Source organism: Plectrocnemia conspersa, unplaced genomic scaffold (assembly GCF_051122295.1).
Source record: "Plectrocnemia conspersa isolate PC_06_02 unplaced genomic scaffold, ASM5112229v1 ptg000008l, whole genome shotgun sequence".
In the NCBI taxonomy this organism is placed as follows: Eukaryota; Metazoa; Arthropoda; class Insecta; order Trichoptera; family Polycentropodidae; genus Plectrocnemia; species Plectrocnemia conspersa.
Genome location: NW_028277172.1, coordinates 23,976,853 through 23,996,333, shown reverse-complemented (window position 1 = coordinate 23,996,333; position 19,481 = coordinate 23,976,853). Strand labels below are relative to the sequence as shown.

Below are 19,481 nucleotides of genomic sequence, written 5' to 3'. Positions count from 1 at the left end.
ACCTATGATGGTAAAGTGTTAATATCAACATCACTTACCTAATAATTTGGTCACCGCCCCCTGCTGAGTCAGCATATGCTGAGCGAGATCGTAATGACGTAAGCCGAATCTAGAAAGTTCTAAGAGGCGATGCTGAGAAAGGAGCCCGGCTAGAGGCAGGCTCGGGGGTGCAGCACCCGCGGCCCCTGCCCCCGCTCCGTACACGTCGCGAAGTCCGCCGGCTGATGGGGGTACACCCACTGAAAATAAAAAAAAATAAAAAATATATTAATACATATTTTTAATCATTATTATGTATAGTTTTATCTGTATTGTGAGGGGAGACTTAAAATATTTCTTAAAAACACCTATAAACTATTTCGATTCAGAGATTATTTTGTTATTTAAAAACCCTTAAATACTGATTCAGTAATGCTACGAGCGAATGTGTTATAGAAGACATAAATAACTGATGGAACACTGAAGTGTATTGCATTCTTTACAACGAAGTTTACATGTAAATATAACCTTCATAATTTACCAAAACTAGTTAGATATTCAGAGAATTTTATCCGTAGTTTCTCTAGCTAAAATGTTTCTTTCATGATTGTGAAAATAATCTGATACAATATGGCACTTTATAACACTAAAGGGCAGACTGTTTACAAAAGTTCATTACTGTACAAAGAAAGAGTCTGCAACATATCGAATGCATCTAAACAATTTTAAATCATCGGCATTAAGAAGAAAACTGGAATTAGTAGAGCAAACCCGGGCCCTGGTAAAACAATGATTCTTATACCTGAAATACATCATTTAGATTCATTATTTGAGGTCGATTTTTATTTTTTTTATAAATATATTCTTGCTATGATTTTTTTCCAGAGTCGGGCCCTTCAAGAAGAACGGCTCCGGGAATTTGTCCCCTCTTTCCCTCTCTCTTCAGGCCTGCCAGTCGTATTAAAATCATTTATAAAAGAGCAGAGGGTCTAAATTTCACCCTTAAAGAAATATTATTGTAAAACCCATGCAGTTGATCCAACAAAACTTGCTTAAAGTGATTAAAGACGTAACTTTTTGATGATTATTTATACATGATTTAAGTATGTTTAATTCGACTTTCTCAGTGAATAATGCATATGTATATATTTTATACAAATCCACATCGCTTAGTCTTTTTAACTATTAAAAAAAACACCTACTCTTCTTCAACTTTCCATCGTATAACGTTACCTAATTCGTATTATATCTTTTTTGTCAGCGTTTTGATTAATTAAAGCGCTCGTGACCTTAAGTATTGAATTACTCGCGCCGCCACTGGTTTGCGATCCTAATGCACCACATACATATATGACTCACTATATTAATTCCGGCATATTAAATTTAAATCACGATTTCACTCAACCGCACATTCTAAATCGTTTAATTGAAGGACTCTGCATAACCCTAATGACAGAGGCAAACTTTCCTACTTACTCCGCGGTGGGTAGTGGAGGTGACTTCTATGTTATCATTTAGGTCTACGTCTAACGGATAGTTATACCGTGATTTGTTATTATGCCTAAACAATGACTAATTTTTCAGATTTTCTATAAAGAGTCTATAATCTAGTAATTAGAGTGATTGTGGTTATGCACTTCAGTGGAAATCTGAGATTTTATGTTTTGTGTTTTATTATAGGCCAGCGAATCGTTCTTTAGCTCATTAGATTCTAAGGGTAATTTTTAGATTTAAATTATTCAATTCACTAGACAGGTATCAATTCAGATTGACTATTATATTGTGCAACAAGTGTTTTGCTACAAATAAAATATTACATAATTTGTAAGTAATGTCCCGATAATTTTAAATGTGTATTTATCTATAAATAATTGTTTAATATAGATTTAAATACATAGTATTATTTATCTGTGTATATTTAAATAATTTTAAAATAAATTATATATATAAAATGTACTATCAAATTATTGGTTCTGCGTCAAAAGCAAAAAAAATATTTAGCTGACTAAAACTCTAGCCGATCATTGATTTTATTATTTATTAAATATTACATTTTGTATATTTTTATATAATTTATTTTTAGAAAAACAATTTTTTTTTAATATGTATGCTGTAATTTAACACATAAAATATTTTAATGCTTATGTGTTGAATAAAATAGTGTAAAGTATGTTACATACAGTAAACGTGAATTAAAAGTTAAAATATATTCTCACTTTAGTGCAATCGTATCGGAATACATTGTCAACATTAGATACATATTTTTACTAGTAAAAATATAATTTCACTGACATGAGCTAGTAAAATTAAATATGGCTCTAAAATGTACGTTACCAACGAATTTCATTTCTTAAAATAGTTAAACAAAAAATAGTAAAAAATATTAATAGTTAAACAATTAATAGTAAAACGACATATCTGCTAAATGTTTCAATTTAAACCTAATCCAAACGAATTAACCAAACTTAACCTAACCTAATTACTTTCATTCGACGTAGTTATGTTTGTTTTAATTAATTTAAATTAGGTTTAGGTTTCAACAGCAAGTGGTCGTTTTGCAACTGTTAAATTAAGTTTAACGATACACTACCTGTTAAGGCCAAAATGTTTCAATAGTATGCGTAAAAATACATGTTCACTAACCTAATTAGTGAAATTATATTTCTACTTGTGAACATACAACTTCAATGAAAAATCACTGTCATATATATATCGCTAAATTTTTTACATTATTACCATCAATTTTATTACATATTTTGCTAAATCATAAAAAATAAAAAATTTTAAATCTAAATTAATACAACAATTCTTGTTTTTAATCACTTTTCTTTACAATGAAATTGCTGTTTCGTGATTCGAAAATATCCAGTATTTATATTGATTTATTAGAACAAAATTTAAGATGATGTTATTAAACGACTCATTTGACTCTTACTTTACCACGATAATATACATAGAATTTTTAACAAATTATAAATAATATATTAAAAAAATTATATAAAAAATATTATAAATCAATGTTATTAAAAGACCAAAAATAAATAATAAAAATTGTAAAAATATATAGTGTATATTATTTGTTATTAAAATTATTAAGCACCACCCTCGATCTTCTTTTAATTTAAGAAAAAAAATATATTAATAATTGTTTAAAACACGACGCCCAACATTTTCCTGCTAATATTTTATTTCTGATTTATTAAAAAAATATTGTTTAGTATTAAAAATAAATAATTGAAGTTAATAATAAGATGTTAGTTATATGATCATAAAAACCAGTTTTTGCCTGCAAAGCGCGTATTTATGAACCCGTAGCGCAAAAAAAGATTTAGTTAATTTTTATTATTAGTGTTTTGAAGATATTGGAAATGATTTAATAATATTTTATACAATGATTTTTTCAAAATTAATAAAAAAAAAATATGCTAAAATATATAAAATATGCTTTAGAAACATAACGTTTTGTAATTATTGCCTATTTTAACATATAAATATAATAGTTAAACTATATAGTATTTTTAAATTATAAATTGTACAGGTTTACTATAGTGGAGTAGATAAATATCTAACAACTTATAAAATCAACTACAACCGTTAAAAATCATATTTAAAAAAATATTAAACAATATTTTGTATAATATTTATTTTCGTATCAAGAAGTGAGATTTATTTTTACATATTATATTACTGTATTAATAATAATAAAATACAATTAACAGTGACAAAATATTTTAGTAATAGAAATTTTGGCAAAAAGTAGCGAAAACAAAATTCTTTCTAATTAAACTGTGTTTTTTGTATTTTTTTTATTTTTTCAGATTATTTAAATATAATTACTTTTTATTTCTGAATTGTTGTAACATCAATTTTATTTAATTTAAATTGGGCTATTGAATTAAAGTTTGGAACTATCTAATGAAAAAAGGTACAAAAAGGTGATAAGAAGTATTTGAATATGCTTTTACTATATACTGTTTAACCCTTTAAACGCGGAAATCTACTAAAGTCACCCAATTGATTTTTTTATCTCTTTACGCAAAAATCAAAAATAAATAAAAATTAAGAAATAAGAACATTTAAACACAGTATCAAAAAAAAATCTGCATTTTTAAAAAAAAAAACAATTTTATATTTATTATTGAATAACGCGTATAAAGGGTTAAGGAATTAACATGTAATGTTTATTCTAAAAAAATCGTATTGAGGAATGAATTTTAAAGATGTGGAAAATTATAAATGCAGGTCCTTCTTTAGTTGATAACGTGCAACTGAATGCTTTAGTCAAATCAGAACCACGCACGACAAAAATGATAAGCAATATAATTCTTGATCTTGTAAAAATGCTTGGAAAGTAAAAAAACTTCAAAAATTGATGCCACATTAAAACAATCGATCTGCATTATAGTGTGATACAACTAAAGCTTTTACATAATTATTTTGTGTAGTCAAAATTGTATCAAACGAAAATTATGAAACTGTTTTTGAGACTGCCGGTAGAATGCACTACATTTTTATATATCCTGGCAAAACCTGAGAGTTGTAGTCAATAAATCAAAAATATCTCGTCTTTAACAACCAAGCTACTGCCGAAAGTGTATTTAACGATTTTATAAAATCTAGAACTTGACAAAAAGCATTCATCAACCAACAAAAAAATATTTTCCTAATATATATAAAAATAATTATTTGATCGATTTGCATTTAGATCACTCTACTACTGAGCTGAAGTATTTTAAATATCAGTGTCACTGGTCATGTTATGTGATTTTAATGATACATTGGAGTTCATAACAAGCGGTCATTGACGATTCGTACTCTGGGTACCTTGGGGATCGCTTCTTTGTACATTAGCGCACCGCTGATGCGCATTTGAATACAAGTTGGCGACCACTGGCGAATGAGGGTAATTTGGCTAATGCATTAGGACATGCCCGTTCCGGGAATCCCGCTGCATACGTACAATAATTACAGCCAAGAATTATTACTGGCTCGTTGACATAACCAGGACTTTATAATTCACGGTTAATGCGCAACTGACCATTATGTGCCATCGGTTTTTAGTCTCATGTCGTGTTTGCCTTTTCTGCCACCAATAATTAACTAAGAAAAACGCATGCATTTTGCCATGCATTATTTCATTATAAAACCTCTGCTATGTGATTTGCAGCTGTGGACTTATGAGCTTTGAATTTATTCGTGAAATACTCAAGAGAAGCTCGTCAATGTCTCTTTAGCGAGTAATTCATAATACTTAAGCCGTAGCTAATGTATTTGCAATCGATTTTTTTTTATTTATTAAATATGTATATAATCCAATATAGTAAAATTAATAAGTATTTTTTACTAATAGAGAATTTTAGGATTAAAACAAATTAACAGAATTTCCTCTTTAAATGATTCATTTATATATTTTTCAAGGGCTTAAAAATTCTGATTTAAATCATTTATATATTATATACTAGAAAAAAGTACAACAATATAAATGATCAAATCAAGCAATTGGATATTGAAAACTTAATTAATGACTATTAAATTTATGTTGTCCGATTGGAATCTTATTAACGGAAGCATTTCCTTAGTGTTAACTTGTTAGCGATGCCGGGGAGATAACCATCGCCAAGGACCCCGTTTTATAGCACACTTAGCACTTAATCAATTAGCAATTACAAGGTCTGACCTCCTGCGGAAGAGCCCCCTCGACGAAGCCAGCTTTATCATCGATTAAAAGGCATGTTTGTAATATTAATCGGCATTTATGTCGCATTAAAGCCTGAATCTAATTATGATGTAAACAGGTGGTGATTCGTACTTTATAAAAAAGTATAACATGATATGCCTTTGTAATTTTACATACATTTAAACACATGATTACATTACTTGCTAAAAATACAAAATATTTTTTCTACAAAGATAATATCATTTTGATACTTTATCACTATTTTATAAACTACTGATAAATTAATTAAATATTTATTATGGAAATATTGTAGTAAAATTCTATTTGTAGAGTACGCTCGGAATAAGGATGCCGGTTTGTTATTGTGTGCGTACATGTATATGAGGGGGAGAAGCGATGTAGCGTGTACTTCGTTGTCTCGCTTTCTCTTTTAAGGACAGTCGCTGATTCGTCAACGCTGGTATTCGTCATTAAAGTTCAGTGTGGCACAGAAGTTCGATCTTCTCCAGTAATTTATTTTAAATAATTTTGTGTTGATATTGGTTTAACCCAGATATGCCCACTGTCCCATGGGTAGGTCACTAAACTCGTACCACTGTTTTTTATTTATAAATGAAATTTTAAGTGAACAAAATTTCTTGGACATATTTGGGTTAATTGCTATCAAGGCTTCAAATATACACTGTAAGTTATTCGTTCTCTTACCCGTGGATTAAAATATTTTAATTATTTTTTCATTAATCCGTACGTTGTTGGTTTTTTTACACTATTCTCTGTAAGGCTTAAAAAACTTATTATTCTTATCGTTGCACCAATGATAATTTTTTAATTTATTCAATGGATTCTAATGATTTAATAGAGTCGTCGAGCCATTAAAAAATCTGCAACTAATTATTTTCCCCATTTTATTTTTTTTTTGCTTTTGAAGAATAGCTAAAGACTTCATTATTTTTTTGACTAGTGAAAGATTTTGAATTTTGCAAATATTTAATTAATTACAACAATGTCTGGTTTCTTCGATTATATAATATATTTTTAATTGTCCGTTGAAATTTCCAACTTAGCTTAGATGTATGTATGTTAAATAAACATATATTTTATTTTAAAATAAAAAAAATAAATATTCTGAGCGAAATTGTTTTGAGCCACACAGTTCACGCACACAATAACAAACCGGAATCCTTATCCCGAGCGTACTCTAACCTATTAAAAACCCATTAAATATTTTTCTTATAATTTAAAAAATCTGATATCGATATTTTAAAATATCTTGTAAAAATTACTGGTATTATTTGCGTTGCCAAAATGTTTTGTCATTCAAAAATATAAATATTACTTAGCTATATATATTATCTGGTATATATAATTGTTCTTAGAATTATTATAGTTGTGGCAAACCCCTATGCAGAATATATAAAGTCGTATTATTATTCATCATTATATTAACAAAATAACTTTTTTTTTAAGCGCGGTAAATACATTATGTTTGTGCAAAATTAAAAAAAGTACACTTAAGTTATTCCCATGAAAATGCCGAAAGACATTTTCGATGAAACATTGAGAAGAAAGCCTTAATTAAACACATAGAAAGAGTACCATAATGAGTAATTTCATAGTAAAAATGAAATTCTTTTAAAATTCATAATTTAATTTAAAAGCTTTAAATAAATAGTAAATAATGTAGTATGTCATAATGTTTTATTATTTTTTATTAAAAAAATAATAAGTATTTTTTAACAAAAGTGTGAAAATAAATCTTATAGATAAATATATTATTACCACTAAACTTTTAATGTAAGTTTACTTATCTCTGTAGAAAAAATAGTGCAAGTTTGTTGTTATTTATTTTCTGTAATTGCACTTATTAAAGTAGACAAGTGCCATTCAAATTGGATTAATAGACTTATTGCCTCTTTTTAGGGTTATATAAAGATCCAAATCGATTATCCAAGGCACAAGTCCCCATGAGGGTTATAAAGCAAATACAATTGATTCGTCCCACGGGCTGACACGAGCCCCCGGGCCGCATCCTGACAGATGTCGGCCAGTCTCTAAAAAAATGTGATTGAACACCGCTAAAGACCCGAGACGCTCAAAGGCGACTTTTGTTCTTTTTTATCGTATCTCTCGTTCGATGGGTTCGAATCCGCCTCACCTGCGCGCACCTTGAATGCAAATAAACCGGCCGAAGTAAAAAAATGTCGGATTTGGCTTCTGGACGGTTGTCATTAACCCGAATTGCGAAAAAATAGCGGGGAAGTGTTCGGTTTTTGGTCAAAAACCGCGAAAGCCAGCTTAACGGTAACTGTTTCGGGCTTCAAGGACATGCGATATTTTGAAGAGTCCTTTGAGGCAATGTGGCGATACACCTGTGTTTTTTGCGTGTCGCGAATGTACAGATTGGCCGGAAAGTTGTAAATGATTATCGCAAATTAAACTGTTTATCGCGTGATTATGAAGCAGTAAAATTGTAACATAATAAATATTTTATGATGCAGCAATAATATCAGGAATGTTAGGCCATATTTTACGTAATAAATTTTGAGATAATAAAATCAGAACATAGAGGAAAATTAAAATTGAATATAGCATCCAACAAATCCTTTTCTTTATGTAAATAGTATAGTTTAAAATAAATATTCATAAATAAATCATTATTATTAAAAAAATAACAGATATTTTATACTTAGTGATAATCAATAAAACCATTGAAATAATATATTTCAGGCGAATCGGAAATTGCTTGGAAACTTTTGTTACCACTCTGTATCCATAGCTATTGTCAAAACGGTAGACGAAGTTTAGTCGGCGAATCAAAACACCGGGCGGTCACAAAAAAACGTGCACATGTAAGTGACGCTTCGCCGCTTTGTGCGTCGCCAGTTATGAATAATTCAGGACGATTGTCCTGAGACGCGTGACCCCTGCGAATTGGCCAGGACTCATTTCGGACCTTGTGGCAAAACACGATTCGTCGGATGGATAATGGTAATTAATCGATATGCGTGTTTTGCCAACGTTTTGCAAGTGTTTTATTGTTATTGTGAGTAGAACGCCTGCAGCAAAAGTTAGTAAAAGTTGATTTGATTTGTTAGGTTGTTGACAATATGATTAGTTGTCGATTTTTTAGATTGTCTAATTGAAACGAGTAGTAAATTAAAGTAAAATAATCGTGGGTGTGTGTATCCATTAATATTTCAAATACAGTGGGAAATAATTTTTTTATTACTTCTTGTATTTACAATACATTTTTTGTACTTATTTATACATTTGTTGCATATATTGTTTTAAAAGTATACTTTAATAAGTATACATTTAAAGTTTATAAGAGCTTAATATATGTTAAGTATAAAAAATAATAATAAAGTATTAAATACATATAAGATATTCTGTATGAGCTGAAGTAGCTCATCAATTCGATATTCATCTGTGAGATTAGGAAAATCTTGGTTAACCTAATCTGTGATAATCGATCGGAATTAAAATCTTATAATAATCACTAATTCTGATCTCTAGACATAATAAAAAATTGAAGAAAACTAGGGTCCATATGGGATTCAACCCCAGATCTTTAGTGTAATTGTCAACCGTGCTGGTTATTGTAAGTATAGTTTGATTTATAAACTATATCAGTAAAAAAAGAACAGCGTAAAATTGTATCCTAATTTTTTCGTAAAAGCAGATTTTGTCCGTTTTTTTATAATATGTATACAGAGTTAGGAACAAAATTTAGCTTGAGATGGTGATCCTCAAGATGATGAGTATGTTATACAAAAATTTAATTTTTCAATTGCCGGTAAATTAAACATATTTTTTTTTTAATAATTACAATAGCTTTAAAACATATATAATTATCAATTAAAAAAAATATTTTTAAATATGTTTGGGTTGTCAATATTCTTACAATTTCCAAAGAATATTCAACAAACATATAAAGGTTATATACGATAATCTAATTTTAAGAAAAAAATAATTATAATTGAAAACAGATAAAATATTATTTTAATATATTTAAAACTTGTAACATACTTTTAAATAATTTTATTTAACTTTAATAAATAGTTATTTTAGATACAGTTAATGTCTGTATAGCAATATTTTTTTGCGCATTTTACTTATTTAAAAATAAAATTCTGATTTGATATTATATACACATTAAAGATCTGAGTATTAAAATAGAATATTAGACCAAATTTGATGACAAATTGTAAAACCTAGTTTTTATGATTCCATAGATAATTGCCGGCTTAGCTCTAGTGAAGGCTACTATCGTAAAAATGTTAACAACCAGTTATATTAGGTTGAAAATATTTTGCGGGTGAATTGAGCATATTAATAATTAATACGGTTATTCTCAAAGAAAAATTTTTAATTTGATCTGGGTGATTAGCAATTTTTTATTACACATTACATAAAACAGTTTAAAAAAATCTAACTGTAAGACGCCATAACAGGCATATTTGATGTTACCATCGAAGTGACTGACGGCGTTTACGAAATTTTTGTCAAAAAATTTTGCCAGGCACCGGTGCATACCATGGCGCAATGCTAAATTTGTGTTCTGGGCATCGGTAAACACAATGACAATTAACGTTTTAAAACTATTAATTTTTTTATACAAATTAATCAAAAAATTTTCGCTGCGCTAACACTTAAAAAAATATAAATTATATTTTCAAAATTATCGCAAACAATAAATTACCTTTGCTATTTTTTTCAAAAGAGGATAATGTTTTTTTGTAAAATTCAAATTTTTTTTAAAATGTGGAAAATTTTTATACAATAAAGTTTTTAAAAAATTAAAAAATATGGAATATAACATAAAAACCGCAAAATAAAATCAAAACTTCTATTCTTTACTATGCACATTTTTATACTTCCTTATTAGTACAAATAATCTGCAGTCATTGTTATTTTCATACAAACGACAATAATAAAGTTGTTGAAAACAGACAAAAGCAATGGTTACTATTGACTGTGATTTCTGAACACAGTAATATTTAAAAAGTATAATTGTATGAAATATTAAACAAAAATTTCCACAAAAAATAAAACTTTAGTCTTAATAGTTTGTTGCGAACAGAAGGACTTTTGCAATCAAAAAGTAACTTTAGACTTATAGTTCTAATAACTAAAAATTCGGCAAATACAAGAGAAATCAACATTGTTTTTTATAACTTTTATAATCATTTTCTAGTTTAAAAGAAAATTAAATTAAATTAATAAGACATACAAAAACCTTTTACAAAGTTAAAAATGCAAGAAATTAAATTCAAAATTAAATAATTTTTAATTATTAAGATCAATACATTACTAATTATTTAGGAAAAATTTCAAGCTACTAAAATTAAGCTTATGCTTTTTAAAAAATAATAGTTTGAGGCTTTAGTAAATAGTGTGAGATTTGTTTAATGTTCAAACATATCCAAATATATTTTTTATTTATTGGTAAAGGTTTATTTAATTTTTTAATTTGATTATATTAATTTTGAATTTATAATTTTATATATATATTTAACTTTATGTTTTTAAACTAGTATTTTATAATTATTTTTTAGAAATTTTAATGCAATAAACTTTTTAAAACAAAACTGAAATTAATAATAAAAATGTAGGGTTTATTTGTATTGTTTTTTAGTTTCTTGGCTATCTAATAAGTAGATCAAAATTAGTGATTAACCAAACGAACCCTTTAAATTATTTTTTTGCAATCTGAGGATTATATTTTCACTTTAAAAAAAATGTATGTCGTTGTCGTTGCTAAATATTTTGATATCTTAATAACACTGCCTTAAAATTTTCTAAGAAAATATTATCTCATATATACTATATATATATATAGTTTTGAAAAAGCAATAAGGAAGACACATTTATCATTGTCTTATGGCACATTACAATATTATAATTATAAGCTTCATTCAATAAAAAATACAATTTAATAAATGTAATAAATTCTCAAACTTTTTGTTGCTATGCCTACTATTAGGTGTTGGTGGTCACTTAAATTTTATTGGTTAATTAAATAATTAATTAAATTAAAATATTTTATTTACCAGAATTAAAAAAATCTGATTCGCACTCATATTGAGAAAACTGGTTTATTGTCGGTGCATTTTATAATTTCAAGGCATTTTAAAAATTTTCCGTAAATCACCGACGGGTTACATTCGTCACCATCGTTGGTGATTCGAGTCGAGTTCTCTTCGGTCGAATTAAGCTCCGACAACAATCTTGATCGGCTACCACATTCTCGATTCGCAATCGTATCAAAAATGCAGCAACGATTTGTCAAAATACGAACGGCAAGTTTTTGCAAGCGCCAAGCGGCGAGCATTGCGATCGCGAAAATGACAACACACCATCCATAATACATAAGACTATTATATCGTAAAAGGATATCGATAAGATCGGCTTCTCAACTTTTGAGGAAGATTAAAAAATAGCATTCAGAAAATTTTTGATGTTTGGAAGAAGATACTAAACATATATCTATACCAGTGGTCAGAAAGTCAGAAAGACTATATATATATATATATATATACCCTAGTGTATTAAGTTTTTTTAAATTTCCCTTATATCACGGATGAATAATTAAAATAAAGTCGAACTAAATTTTACATAGTAACATCTATTGATTTTTAGCTGTAATAATAATTTATAATTAATAAAATATATTTCACAGACTTTGATTTCAGTCTGGTGTTCCACTAATTTCTTGCTAGTTATTGATCGGGTTTAGCACATTTTAATGCAGTGGATTAATTCTTCTGTTAAAATGGAAGACATACAATAAATAAATTAATTCACACTACTATTATAAATATAAATGCTATTTAATGACGTGAAAATAGATAATCTTATTGTGTTAAAAGTAGTAAATTTTAATTTTTTTTAAATATCTGCTGTAAGGATTATTGCAAAAGTATTTTTTTATTTACAGTAGAAGTTCAAATCAGGACGGAAAAACAGATTATTAAACAATAAAAAAATATTTGCTTTAATGTCCAATGATTTCCATTAGCACTGCTTAAAAATATTAAGAAATCATTATTAAAAATCAGTTATTTAATAATATTAGACTAAAAGGACAGTATAAGCAAAACGTTTATGACGTTGGAATCCATAAATTTGTTTCAAAATATTTCACAGTAAAATTTTATTTGGACGTTGTATCTTTAAATCTATTTCTTGTTTACATATTTTTAATTATTATTAGAATTTAGTAGATTTCAGTGAATATGTACTAATATTTTACTGTTTATTTTACTTGAAATAAATTTAGTCTAAATAAAAAAAAAACACCAATACAATAATATTAAAAGATTGTCGCTTTATATACTTTGCATTAGTGTATGTAGATTAAAAGTCAAATTGATATAAAATATGTAACATATCCAGATAACATTTTTTTAAGTAGAAGCAAAAAAGCTTTGTTCGATAATATTTATATTTCGATAATATTTATAAAATACATTTTTTATTACTAATAAAAAAAAAAAATATTTTTATATATATATATATTTCATGAATTTAGTTTTTTATTAAATTTATTTATTACCAACTAATAAAATATAACATAAGTAAAATAAAGAATTCATATTTAATAATATAGTTTAGATCTTTATTAATATGAAATAAAAATTTTGGGTTACAAAAAAAAAATAAAAATATTTTAACTAAGACAGCAAGGTTAATATTTAACAAAAAACATATTAAATTTTGTATTCACTATACATATAATTTAATTTTTTTAAATATATCAATGCGGTAAATTTCACAGTTTGACATTCACTGAATAAGTCGAATACATTTACACAATACAACAGCGAAATGCTGTCATGATTGAACATAATTGATTTTATCTGTTTTCATGAATTATAAATAATAAATTGCAGTAATATTTGTGTGAGGAGAATAATTTTTATTATTATTTTGCTTTAAATAAGAAAAATAAAAATTCTTAAAATAATAAAAAAAATAAGATTTATTTAAATATACTTGTCCATTTAATTGGTTTAATATGGAATTAATATTACATATAAATATTTTAGTATAATATTATAATTAAAACATTATATTTTATTAAAAAAAAAAATAACATTGATTATTTAACTAATATTATTAAGATGCTGAAGCTCTAATTTTAAATGTATTATTTACTATAATATAATAAGAACTCTACATATATATATTATAATATTAAACTTACACTATTATAAAAATTATATACTATTTAATTTAAATTTTAAATCCCTGCTGATTCAGAAATATGACCGGGAACTCTTTTGCAATCGCTTTAACAAAAACTCATGACATATGACAGTCTTATATAGGATAAATGGAATATATTACATTAATGACGAAACGTAAACATAATTTACTAACAATTGATCTTAGAACTAAGTGATATTGTATTAATAAATAAAATAGTTATCCATAGCTAGATACAATAATATGAAAAACCATTAAAATTTCAATTTGTTTTAAATGGACTAATAAATTATTTTAACGACCGAAACATGGTAATCTATTTCTAAATATGTATAATTAATATATAATACATTAAGTAAATAAATAAAACCGAACATTTCCTAACTATTTAATAGATATGTATATTAAATATAAATAATTCATTCTAAAATTAGTAATATTACGTTTCGATCTAACCCTTATATGCCCGATACCGTAATCACAACCCTCGTTAATTACAGGCATACATATGATATCTAATAATTTATTCGCGAAACTTCGAATGGCAATTACTTTGGCGGACATGAGCAATAATTTCGCACCGAGACGAGAAAAACTAGTCTTGGCAACGTAAATGATAGTCATCATCGTGATTTTAAAAAGGTTGTCGCGCACCTTCGATTAAGGAATTTATCGATCTCGTTGCAAAAAAATCAATGAAATAGCCAACCATCCAATCTTGGATGTTTTAATTGGTTCACGCCGTTGTGCCTATCATGAGGCGAGAAAAAAACCATAAACAATATACTTTGCGAGTGTGTATATTTGCTTAACGTATAATGAAGCAACGTGCCTGGAATGCTTATTAATTAATTTTATATTACGTTTTTTAAATATTTTTTTACGCTTTAGAAACACTTGTGCACATTTATTTTTTAATTATCAAAACGCCTGTTTAAAAAGATTGGCATATGATAATGATTGAAGCTAGTAAAAATTTAATGAATCAATAAAATTCATTGATTTCTTAACATTCTTTATATGGTCAAAATTCAGACCAGAGATATTTACAATTTTGCCAAAATATATCACAAATGTGAAGAAGCAATTATATTGAATCTACGAGAAAATGCTATGGTTTTTATTGTGGTGATTGTTGATATAAAAATATATTATTTATTTTATGGTTGTGGTTATTCACGAGCAAACTGAGAGGTAATGAGTCGAATGGGTCTTTTGAGAATACTTTCAGTAGTACGATAATGTCGACCCCTCGGGGAGCAAAAATGAAATATTATATGACAGAATGACGTCCCGAATGCCTCCTGCAGAGTGTAGGCATAACCAGAGGTCTGTATTTTGGAGTAAGGTCACGAAATACAAAGGTGTATAATAATAATTTTATGTGCCTACCGGTCGTAACCTTTTTAGTATTCTATACAATTTAACAATATATAAAATTTAAACATCTTAGTATGACTAAGTAATAATTAAATATAATTTAATTTTATCAAGGAACGGAAAATTTATTTAGGTATTTAAATAGACAAATATTCGTGACATTTTAATTTTTGTTAAAATTGGCATGCAATAATTATGAAATAAATTTTACATTAAAATATGCGATTTAACTGATTGATAAATTTATAATTTTATTATACAAATTAAAACATTAGTAGAATAAAACTAAAAATTTTGCTCATTGGGCAAGATAAATATTAGGGATATTAACAACTTTTAAACAACAGAATTTTTTCACAAAAAGCCGGTAAACCTATGAATACGGCTATTAAATTATAATAACGACAATACATAAAATAACATATTTTAATAATAAGTTCTTGTGAAAATATGTGCGTTTTTACAAAAATAAAAATTTCTGGTGAAATACTAATATATAGTTAAAATTTTATAAAAAATCGATTAAAATATACCTAACTATTTTTTTTTAAATCTATATAAATAAATAATGTGAACTCTATTTTAATACTGATTGAGATAAAAATGTCTTACATAATTAAATAACATTATTATTATTGATAAATTGTGTTTTAATATTTTTTTATTAAATATTATCTCATAATATGCCAATAAAAATATAAACAAGCTTAATTCTATTTGATTGCTGACTGACTCCTTCAAAAACTGGTGTTAATTGAATAACTGGTAATTAAATGTTTTATGTAGTTAAAGTTTATTGGACTACACAAGACTAATAATAATTATTGTTAGTAATCTATATTTTATATCATTTTATTTTTATTTAATATGAATAACAATTTATCAATACAATATTAATTATAGGGTAAAAAAGTTGAATTGCTGTTAATTTAATGAATGGTAATTAAATTAAATTTCAAGTTTAATTCAATTGTATTATCATTTTTGATAAACCAAATAAAATATAAAAAACCTAGCTTTATTTTAATACTGACTAACTCATTTAAAACACACTTATGTTATTTTAATAATTATAAACTAAATAAAGTTTATATATAATATATTATGATTAATTAAAAACTTTGTTATGTTTCTTATATTTTCATATAATAAAATTACTTATGTGGATTTAATAAGCAAAAATTTAAATTATTGAAATAAGAATTCATAAACATGATTTTTATTTATTATTATTTCTATTTTGAATTTAAATTAATTAAATATGAATAAAGATGTGAATCATTAATTACTCTAATAGAAATGTGTTTAAAATTTGTCATACAAATATTTGATGCCAAAAAATATATTATTTATTGAACGTTAAGGAGTGATTATATTAGATTTATTTATTTTTAACCTTATGTTGTTCTTATTTCAAGATTTAATTTTATTAATTATGTTGAAATAGTAGTAAGACTGATCAATGAATGCTACATATATTTAAAATTAAAACAAATTTGATTTTTAAGAAGTATATTTAGAATGATTTATTGTAAAAAATAATATAATTTAATAAATGGTATCAAAATAAAATTAGTAAATACAGGACAAACATAAAAAGTATATTTTTTTAAATTAATTTAAATAATATAGTAAATTTAAATAGTAAATAATACATTTTTAAAACCTATGATTTATTCGATTAATATATGTACATATAAATTAACTATGCAAAAATCAATACATGACAGAATTATTCAGCTACACTTAAAATATTATTTATTTACAAGAGAGGATAAGATAAATAAACATATATTAGTATTTTAAATAAAAATTAGTGTAGATTTATTAAAATGTTTTAATATAGGGATATTTATTCATTCAAATTAGATTATGAATTATTACTAGTATATCAAAAAAAAAACCAGAAAAATACAGAGCTAATAATTGGAATAATTTAAGAAAAAATCTGTATAACACTTAAGTATATAGTTCAATTTTATTATCATTATTGATACACTATGTTTTATAATATTTTATTTTTAATAATTATTATATTATAATACAATTTGACAATATTCTTTTTTAATACTGACTCATTTTTTTAGAACTCTTTCTACTAATGTGAATTTAATAAATGTTACGAATATTTGTTTTTACCTAAGATAATGAATCATTACCGGTATTATAAAAAATACGAGGAATAGATGTACAGAACTATAAATATTATAAATATAAATCTGCAAAACATTAAAAAAGTAATTCTGTTCAAAGGTAAAAAAAATAATCAAGACAGAAAGAGTAGATAAACTTATTAAACATTATGTTATTTAATCTATATTCAACAATAGTGCTGAAAAATCAAAGAGTTATATTAATCGACATTGTAATCAAATTGAACTATTAAATAATCGACTATAAACAATTTAAAAATATAAATGTCAATATTTTTCTTAAGTAAATCATATTAAAAAAAATTGCTTATAAATATATTTTAAAGTAGTATTTTTAATTAAAAAATATTTGAGGATATGTTGATTTTTTTATGTTGAGAAATAATGAGGGGTATGTACAAACATAGTACAAATCAATTGACGGAAAAATTATATAATTTTCAATTTATTAAAATAAAAGTAAATAAACAAAAATAAAAATGAATATGATAAAACAAATTCCATATGAACTATTCCGGATTGTCCGTGAACTATTTTATTGCTCAATGAACTATATAGTACACTTTGGTGGGAAGTTTAAAAAATAAAAAAATAGCATAAGCGACGGCTCATTGCTTCCTGCATCTCACCTGCGCTCATAGACGACATCGAGGGCGGCGGCGCTTGGGGGCCCGCCGGGGGCTCCATCTTCCAGGGGGCGCAGCACGACGCCGGCGAGAACTCGCTCACGCTCGCGCTCGCGCTCGACGATATTAACATGTTAACGTCCGAGTCTCAACAGTACGTCACCACGGTCGCGATCGGCAACTGCGCACCGAGCATCGTCACCGAGCGGCGATCCGCGTAGCACTAATCGATCACGAGACTTCCTGGTGCCGACCCGGCGCCGAGTGAGCCGAGCGGCTGCCCATAGGCAGCTTCCCTGGGCACTGCCCACCCGGCGTCTGCGTCCCGCTCGGACGAAAGCTCGAGCCGGGTCGAGCTGCTCGCGCGCAGAAATCGCTTAGCCTCAGCGCTTTCCAAACTGCGGCCCGCGGCCAACTATCACTCGTGGAAAATATCAGAACATTCGCCATGTAACATATGTTAAAATTTATATTTTTCTTCACTTTGGTCGATTTGGCAGGGCACCGGTGCTCACCATGGCACATACTTGTGTGCCAGTTGGCAGACCATGGCATCTTACGTGCTAAATACTATAAAAATGTTCATGATTATTCTAATAAACACTTTGAGTATAGCGTGTCAAAATAAGTGTGTCTTCCTGAAAATTATATCATGAAAATTTATTGTAAAAGTACTAAATCCAAAATTTTTTGTTTCCAGAAAATTTGCCGATTTTTCGAAAATTTTCAATATGATCGTTTACGTTAAAAATTAAATTTAAAAGAGTATTTTTTTAATGTTTTATAAAAACTGTACTTTTTATATCGCTGCAAAAAAAATAGTAGGTGTTTGAAAATATTCACGCTTAAAAGTTTTTAATAAAGGTTGAAAGTATTTGAATTTAAAAAAATTGTCCACGTGGGAATTGACAGATTTCAAAAATATATGAGGGTTGCGCCATAAAATTTTCCTGTTAATAAACTTTAATCTCGTTCTCGAACTCTCGTTCTCGTTCTCGTTCTCGTTCTCGTTTTTTTAGTGTTGCTGCAGAAGCGGCAACACTGTATTTAATGCTTATTTCCTACATTACTAAACTGTTCTTATTAAAAATACAGTCACAAAATTGTTTACGTTTAGTAAAAATGCTTAATACTGCATTTTTTTTATATTGATGTTGACTATGCAATTATAAAACAATTTTATTCGATTTATTTTAATTTTATAAATGTGAGATTTTCATGACTTGTGTTGAAAGCAAAGTTGCTTGAGTATTTTTTTATCTAAGAGTAGATATTTTCTGCTTTTAGTGACATAAAAATTATGCAAATTTAACCCTTTATGTGCCGAAGTAACTTGGCGTAATATACGACCGTAATACCAGCCATTGTTATACAAAATTAAAAAGGCACAAGTTTGTTGCGATAGCCCTAGCGATGTTAAAAAGATAATATTTAATTTTCGTCATTTTATAAAAG

General features: G+C 26.7%; 1 protein-coding gene across 2 annotated transcripts in view; it reads right to left on the bottom strand.

Moving 5' to 3' along the window:
* LOC148233509 (paired box protein Pax-6-like) overlaps positions 1-18,346 on the bottom strand; it is a 66,119-nt gene extending 47,773 nt beyond the window's left edge. For both annotated transcript variants that reach the window (XM_088189677.1, XM_088189678.1), the window contains exons 1-2: positions 18,030-18,346; positions 39-239 (exon numbers count right to left, since the gene is read on the bottom strand). In XM_088189677.1, coding sequence (XP_088045803.1) covers positions 39-239; positions 18,030-18,159 — 331 coding nt within the window. In that variant the 5' untranslated portion in view covers positions 18,160-18,346. The remainder of the gene's footprint in view (positions 1-38; positions 240-18,029) is intronic.
* Positions 18,347-19,481: the final 1,135 nt, after the last annotated feature.